Source organism: Hyperolius riggenbachi, chromosome 2, assembly GCF_040937935.1.
Source record: "Hyperolius riggenbachi isolate aHypRig1 chromosome 2, aHypRig1.pri, whole genome shotgun sequence".
Taxonomy (NCBI): Eukaryota; Metazoa; Chordata; class Amphibia; order Anura; family Hyperoliidae; genus Hyperolius; species Hyperolius riggenbachi.
In genome coordinates, this window is record NC_090647.1 from 239,196,637 (window position 1) to 239,205,503 (window position 8,867).

Genomic DNA, 8,867 nt, shown 5'->3' on the forward strand with positions numbered 1-8,867 from the left:
GTGACGTTCATTCATTAGTATACATCACCCATCATTTCATCCCCTTAAGCCATTTTTTAATTTATTTTTTTGCATTTTGTATTACCAACTCCCAGTCTATTCCCTGTCTTATCCATTGGACTTTCAGTTGATTTTATATTTTAAATTTGCAACATACATGATTCTTAGAAGGTATGCTAATGGTGTAACAACTGTATGACAAAAATATTACTGTGTTAGTAAAGTGTCTATTAACACTGTCTTTTCTTTTGTGGAACACAGGTGTAACCATATTAAGAGCGTATAGTCCTGAATCATCATCTGATTCTGGTAATGAAACAAACTCCTCCGAAATGACAGAGAGTTCAGAACTGGCTTCTGCTCAGAAACAAATGGACAGTTCAGCTCGTGTAATTTTGTCGACTGGCGACGGATACCATTCTATGTTAGCAGAACAGACTGATTTTTCTACAGCCAAGATCCACACTGGAAGTATGTCTCTTAAATCTTCATCTTCCTTAATGAATCGGCAAGCTGTGGAACTGCAGTCAAAAGCTGTGCCTTCAAAGCAAATGCTTCATTCAGATAACATTGAAATGGAACCAGAGACCATGGAGACAAAATCTGTCACTGACTACTTTAATAAGATGCAGATGGGGTCATTGGTATATGCCTGCAAAAGGAAAAACAAACCAGACACAGAAATAAAAACGCATTTTGATGTCAATGTTGCTGTCAAAAAGCAAGTGGGTAAGCGAATAGAAAATGATGGTGAACTGAAAAAATTTGAAACTCTTCCATCAAAAGACTGTCAGCATCTCAGTAATTTTAGTTTAGAAAGAACTGCTTTTCGTAAGGACAATCAACGATGGTACAACACCACTGATAAGGGAGCAGGTGAAAAGTTAGCCGCCGGCACAATGTATGCTAAGACACTACCGAGGCTTACAGGTGTAGCAAAAAATGAAAATGAATGCAAGGACAACATGGGTACTGAAACGCCTCCTTCTGAACAAGATGATTTATTTATTTCCAATGCAAATTTCATTTCTTCTTCCAAAGAACTTGGTGATTCGGAGACTGATGACACCTCTGTAGAACATATTTCTAAGCTGGCAGACGCAGATCAGAGCATAAGTCGGATTTGTGAGTATCATGTCTCTAAGAATATGTCATCATTTCAGAGTGAAGGACAATTTTCTCTGCAGAGTTCTCAGTGTTCATCAGTGGATGCGGGCTGTAGCACAGGTAGCAGCTCATGTGCAACCCCAGTGGAGTCCCCAATGTGCACATCAGATGCAAAACATATTTTGTCTGATGGATCACTGAAGAGTGGAAATTATGTAAGCCCTGATGAGAGACAATGTATTGTTCCAAATCATGGGACATCATATCCAGAACTGCATCAACAAGGTGACACTGCATCTCTCAGGGTCAATGTCCCTGCACATACATCAGCGAATGCAGATCCACTGTTTGGAACCTTAAGAGATGGATGTCATCGGATTTCTAAAATTAAAGAAACCACAGGTACATCAATAACTGATTTATACATTGGTAGGGTGTTTCCAGTGAGTTCAAACTGGAACTTTAAACAATTGTGTTTTTGCTGTTTATTTTGCTAATATTTTTATTACAGCAAATTACTCGAACATGTTCTCTTGAACAATACAAATGTACTAAATGTACAAAATGTAAATGTAATGTTTATAGTCTAATGTCCCTACCACATTTTAGGGTCCACTGTTTTTGGAATTAAAACTTACTTACCAGTAGCTTGGTTGAAAAAAAGGTATTTGTCCACAATGTTCAACCAGGAAAAAACACAATCTTTTATCATCATAAATCCCAAAACAAAACAAACAAATAAATGCAATTTCTGGATCAACTTTCTACTTTTAATGCATGTAAATATAGGTAGTTCTTGATATGTTATTCTCCTAGAAAAACCTTGAATCCCTTTTTAAAGTTCCATTGTGTCCACAAAAACTAATTCTGATTTACTCACAGTAAAGCTCGTAATACATAAGTGGATAACAGCAGATTCAAAAAGCAGATGTAAATCGTCCAAATATTAGTGACTAATATCCCACCTCACCCCACTTAAACTTGATCAGATTTTGGTACAAAGCAATTAAGCGGTCAAAAATAAAATTTCAGGTTTATAGACTTCATGTGGTTGGGCCAGTCGATTGTCTGATTCAATCCAAATGATCAAATTTGCTGAATATTAACCTTTGCCTGCTTACCTTAACATGCCAACTGCTGCAGATCTCCCCTGGGAGGAGTACATTTCAAATCGGTGCCGGTATATGGCTGATCGTGCTTCTGCACAAGTCCGGGCCGTTTTAATTACTACTCCCCCTCCAGGCCGCCATGGATTGTGGGGGAATAAAATAATTTGGCTTCCAGCGATTGCTAGAGGCCGAATTATTGTTTTTTTAAGCAACCTCGGCTCCGTCTTCTGACGGCACCGACGTTACTCACTGAGCGCTGCAATAGGAGTGATTCCTATTATAGTCTATGAAGGCGCGGGCTGCGCCCAAATCTAGCAGCGTTGAAAAGCACCACCTTTAAATATTTAATTCAGCTTTTCCTTGGAAGATCATCCATGCCCCTCATTAACTAAGTGTCTCTCTGCAGAGGTGTGGGGAGTGTGGAGTGCATGCAGGGGGTGGCGCTATGCATATAACCCTGTTGGGAGCACTCTGCGGCCAGCAGGGTCATATGAATCGCCAGTTGCAGTGCAATGCGAGGGTGTGGAGCATCACACCTCAAAGCTCTCCTCATGTATAAAACCGGCCTCAATGTGCATGTTTTGGACAGATGGTTCACACGAGATGAACAAATCCTCCACCTTCCATTTGTTAAAGTGAAGAAAACCTCCTATCTATAAACAAGAATGCTGTAGATATAACCTCACCTTACTTGATCTGAAGAAGCCACGTAGATCTAGATGCCCTGCTAGTAGATTATAGATTCAATAGTAGCAATAAATGCCAATCTGCAGCTTCTACATCTAGCAAGCTAGCAAGATACTTACTTTTACAAAGAGAGACATGGATAAAAGGGACAGGGATAGAATGTTGTCCTTATACAAAACATTAGTAAAACATCAGTTTAGTTTTGGGCACCTATTTAGAAGAAGGATATTCTGGAAGTGGAAAAAGTGCAGAGAAGAGCCATTAAAGGGAACCTAAACCCTAGCAGCTAGTTTCGTTTTTGCCAACTCGGAGTCAGCGGGCCTCCACACGTATCATTACACTCGTTACCCCGGTAACAGGACACTATAGCGGGTGCCAATGTGTACAAAGATATGTGTTGACACCCGCTATAGCGTCCTGTTACCGTGGTAATGCCATGTCATGATACGCGTGGCGGCCAGCCGACTCTGAGTTGGAAAAAACGAAACTAGCTGCTGGCAGGGGACCAGAGGATTCAGGAGTGATGTTGAGGGCACAGGACAGCTGCAGGGGGTGGGTAAAAGCCCCAGGTAAGTGAAACTCATTTTTTTCTAGGGTTTAGGTTCCCTTTAAGTTTGTCTAGGCCATTTTTGATGTTATGTGTGGAATCTCTCACATTTTTTCTGCTTTTTTTGTGTTTTTCCAGTGCCAACAAAATAAATAAACATGACAATACCATTTGTAGCTACAACAATTTAATGGAGAAGAGGTGCATTTTCTGACATAAATGCTAGGGTGCAAAAAAAGGGAGCACACCGCTCTGTTTTCATAGGACAACACTGAAGATATGACACTTTATTACAATGTAAAGTAGTCAGTGTACAGCTTGTATAACAGTGTGAATTTGCTGCCCCGTCAAAATAACTCAACACACAGCCATTAATCTCTAAACCTCTGGCAACAAAAGTGTGTATACCCCTAAGTGAAGAATGTCACATTTCTGTCAGCGCCGAAACATGTCAGCCCGATCAATGTTTCGATCTATTTTGGGCTGAAATCAGTTGAAAGGATCGATTGGACATGCTGGAAAATATTGGTCGCAATTGTTCGATAGGGTGTTCAATATCATGACAACTGACGTATCCGACGCTGCTGTCTCACAAGTGTAAAGTTGCCCCCGTGCCCAGGTACAGTGTTTGAAAGTCTCACCTCTATGCCAGCATGATTCCTGGTCTCCTCCATCATTGCCACCATGTCTTCCATCACAGCAAGTGCCTCCATTGTGTGGCACCAGGAGCATGTGACGTCATAACACACGCCTGGTTCAACATGGTACAGGTGCTCCGAGTGACGGCGAACATGGCGGTGATGTCGGAGGAGGTCAGGAATCACCTTGGTGGAGAGGTGAGTTTTTATGGAGCAGGGAACCAGGGGGACACTTTATGGAGCAGGGAACCATGGGGACACTTTTATACTTGGGGGGCCGGTTTGCTGAAATCTATCGGAAATTGGTCTGCGGTGTATGATCAGACAACAGATCCCTCTCTCACCAGATTCAATCAGAGAGAGATCTGTCTCATGGTTAATATGCCCATATGGGCTGAAGACATGAATTACTGAAACCATCTCCTGTGGTCTGACGAGATAAGATAAGATAAACTTAGTTGGATTCAGATGGTGAACATGTACCATGACAAACTGAAGCAGAGCATGATAATGGCCACAACCACACCTTTAGAGATGACCACTGCCTTGCTAAAGAAACTGAGGGTAAAGGTGCTGGATGCATGTCTCCAGACCTAAACCCTATTGAGCATCTGTGGGCATACTTAAATGGAAGGTGGAGGAGCACAAGGTCTTTAACATCCACCAGCTTTATAATGTTGTCATAGAGGAGTGGAAGAGGAATCCATTGGCAATATGTGGAGCTCTGGTGAACTTCATACCCATGAGGGTTAAGGCTGTGCTCAAAAATATTTGGCACACAAAATATTGTCACTTTGGGCACAATTTTGACATTTTTCATTTAGGGGAGTACTCACTTTTGTTTCCAGTGTTTTAAACATTGATGGCTGTACACTGGGTTATTTTGATGCAACAGTAAATATACACTGTTATAAGCTGTACACTGACTACTTTACAGTTTATGTGTCATATGTTCAGTGTTGCCCCATGAAAAGATATATTAAAATATTTACAAAATTGTGAAAGTTGTACTCACTTCAGATAGATACTGTATATGCAGATGACAGCCGGACCTACCTGGCCAGTGGCCACCACTGACTTGTCCCTTCTGTAATGGGAAACAACCCAATCATGGATGTCTCACATGAACTTTAAATGCAGTCTAGACCACACTGGACTAATGTTCTTCCTTTTCTGATCTTCAGTAACGTATTTTGATATTAATTATACATACAATATACTTTTTTTCTCCAAGTATTTGAACAAGAAGCAGCTTCACACTGGCACACCTGTGATCACGCTGATGTTAGACCTGAAATCTCCTTCATACCTTTCCATTAGGGATAAGTGGCATAATTTTGTGGCAGAAAGTGTACTTCCACGTCAAGGAGTAATTCCTGTGCATGGATTTGTCCTCGAGGATTCATTCACATCATACGTGCTGTTATGCGCATTTCAGCAACGCGTATGTTGTGCGACATGCAAGAACGGCAGAAGTGCATAGATTGCACTTCTGCCGTTCAGATCATGCACGCTGTGCAGCAATGCGATGTGGTATCGCACTACTGCATGCATTTTTTGCCTAATCGAGGCACTGATCCATTCACTGTAGTGAGTGGAATCAGTAGCCCAGCGCACAGAAGGGCAGATGGTGTTCGATTGGGCACGTTGCATCCTGCTTGCACAGTCAGTCTGCGTCAATTATGTGAATGTGGCCTGAGCTCACTGCTGCGTTTATAAAAACGCATGAAAACTTATGCGTTTTCCAAATGCATTTTAATGTGTTTTAATGCATTAAACCCATTTCAAAAACGCTTGAAAAATGTGTGCGTTTTATGCATTTTTATAAACGAAGCAGTGGGCTTAGGCCCTGAATGCTGCTAATAGGATGGTGAGATTAACTTTACAATTAAATCTATAATGTACTGGATCCTGGTTATTACTTTGAAATAGGAAGTACTGTAAACATGGTGTACAAACCTTGGAGAAACGTAATTATGATTGATCATTACAGTTAAATTACATAAATATAAATCATCTGAATAGTCTTTTTAATTACCCTTTGGTTAGACTAAATTAGTATTTTGGTGAAGCTGTCTTCACATTGAGTAAAATTGACTTTAGTTACCGTATATATATTTTCAACGTACTTATTTCAGAAATGCTTAACAAAGATCTCTGCTTTTCTACTACCCCTAGTGTAGCTTTGACAGAACCTGCAAAAGGAAGACGAGGAGATGGCATGCCTGCAGCTACTAGTAAACACCCCAAAGGTGACCCAACTGCATCATCCAGCATTTGCTCAGACTCAAATGTGCCAACTCGGAATCCAGAATCTCTCCTCCATTTTCACCAAGGGTACCAGGCATGTGCAGCAGAACCCAGCCCACATCAATATGATACCATGGGAGGAAGTCTGAAAATGCCACATAACAGGAAGGTATTAAGACGTAGCAGCAGCGTCATTTCGAGATCTTCAGGCATGGAGGCATCGATCAAGAAAATTTCTTCAGTAAGCTTATGCTTGGATGCAGCAGAGGCGGTGTCCTCCAAACCAGAGAAAAGGTTTGAGCTCCCAATGGGGAAAAGGTTATCCAAAAGTTGTTCCCATAGTTCTGTAAATTCTATCAGTGAGAACAAGGACAGTAAACGATCTGCTACATCTGGTTCTATACAAAAGGTACAGAAACAATCAAGATCACTCCCTCTGCTCAAATTAGATGCAAGCAACTGGAGATGTCGAGGGCCCTTTAGTTATTGCTTCCAAAACAGGAAAAGCAATGGTGAAGAAGAAGAGGACGAATGTGAACAAGTAGATAATGGGAATAATAATGAGTGCAAAGAACTATCATGCGTATATGTACCACAATCACCAGCGGAAGGGCAAACAGGTGATATGCCCACCCAAAGTGGCAGCAAAGAGCTAGAATCTCCCAGAGCCACTGCAACAATGTCCGCAAAATACACTAAGGATGATCAGATTGCTGGGCAATCTGAATTAGATGTCCAGAACACAGACTTTGATGAGAAGATTGCCAGAATAAATGCACTAAAAGAAACAGTTTATGCAATACCAGATGGATTTCATGCTGCTCAAAAAGATGCTAACGAGTTACTCTGCCTAATACGATCAAACAACACTGGAAAGGGGGAAGATGCAAGGTTAGATACCCATGACCAGGAGCTGTCCCAATGCAAACAGCGTCTGTCTGTTGAGTCAAGACAGCTTGGAAGTGCCTGCAAGAAAATGGCCACCGCAGACAAAGGCCCAGACGAAATGCTGTCGGCCATGACTTCAAGCTTTCAAATCCTCTGTTGTCTAACAGAAGCCTGCATGAGACTAGTCAAAGCTGTAAGCTCAGAGACACAGCAGCAAGAAATAATAGAAAAAATAGATGAGGTGGTATTGAACTACATCTGTTTGCTGAAAGCTGCAGAATCAACATCAGTAAAAATGTTTAATGATCCCAGTGTTAAACTTATGGCTCGACATTCTAGTACTATGGCTGCCGTTGTAAGCACACTTACGCGTTCTCTTAAAATGCTTTTGAACAAATAAATTCAGAAAGTCATTTCATAAACTACCTTAATAAAGCCATACACAAGCCTTTTACTTTTACTTTACTTATGTATAGAACAATATAGATTGCATTACCTCACTCTTAAGCTCCAATATGTATTCTTCTTCTTATAGACACAAAGCTGAGAGACTAATTAGCAAAGAATGCTAACATGGTGCATCCTCTTGCAGAAGGTTAGCGTTCGGAAACACAAAGAATCATGGATGCTTATCTTGCATTATCTGCAGGCACATTATATGAACATGTAATCCTTGCTGCATCTTCCTCTTTTCCGCCAGCTCATGTCATGTTAGAGATAGGAAATGGAAAAGTATTGTAAATAGACAGTATTTAATATTTTAAATTATAATTTTTAAGCTCTGAAAATGATTAAATATGTTTCAAATCAAAAAAGGTACTATGATTTACTAGAGAATATATAAATATAAATATATATATATATATATATATATATATAATAAATTGATTTTTTTGTTCATGCTGTGTATTTGTTGTTCTTCAGTGGACGATATGATACCAGGTGTGTTACAAGTGTGCCTTTCCATAAGAACTGGTAAAAAGTACTGTATTTGGTTAGAGTAAGGCCTGGTTCACATTGACCTAAAAAACGGTAGGTAGCCGAGATGTAGTTGAACGGATGAGAATAAAGGCAAATTGATCCAATAATAACCAATGGATCTGTTCATATTGGCCCATTTGAACGGATATCTGCAGGATGTTCCGCCAAACAGACCGCAAGTTTTGGTCTGCTGCAATTTTTTTCCATGCGTCGCATTGACCGTGAGCTAATGGAGCAGAGGGTCATGGATGGAAAACTGATGCCACGCATCAGTTTTTACATGGATCAGTTTTCCATCCCTGCCAATGTGAACCAAGCCTTATGCTAAATACACACCATGCAATTTCCTGTCCAATTGATGGGAATCGGACAATTATTTCCAACATATTCAATCTGCTCCCATTCAATAATGGGATCAATTTTCCTAAGTTATCATGGGAAAACTGATCCTGTTATAAATCAGGAGCAGTTTGGACATGTACACACGATACAACTTCCCGTCAGATCACCCATCAATCAGATGGGAAATTGAATCGTGTGTACCCAGAATAATGTCCCTTTCAATGGAAGGCTGATGGCAGTGCTTACAAGCACCAGCAGCTTACATGCACCAGCTAGATAGTTGCTATCACTCTGCATAGACGATGGCAAGGTTTCCCC

General features: G+C 40.7%; 1 protein-coding gene across 7 annotated transcripts in view; it reads left to right on the plus strand.

Moving 5' to 3' along the window:
• Nucleotides 1–8,056, plus strand: part of FRMPD4 (FERM and PDZ domain containing 4) — a 562,898-nt gene extending 554,842 nt beyond the window's left edge. For 6 of the 7 annotated variants that reach the window (XM_068268359.1, XM_068268361.1, XM_068268360.1 and 3 more), the window contains 2 exons: nucleotides 262–1,509; nucleotides 6,272–8,056. In XM_068268359.1, coding sequence (XP_068124460.1) covers nucleotides 262–1,509; nucleotides 6,272–7,626 — 2,603 coding nt within the window. In that variant the 3' untranslated portion in view covers nucleotides 7,627–8,056. Of the gene's footprint in view, nucleotides 1–261; nucleotides 1,510–6,266 lie in introns of all 7 variants that reach the window. The other variant, XM_068268365.1, reaches the window with a different exon arrangement.
• Nucleotides 8,057–8,867: the final 811 nt, after the last annotated feature.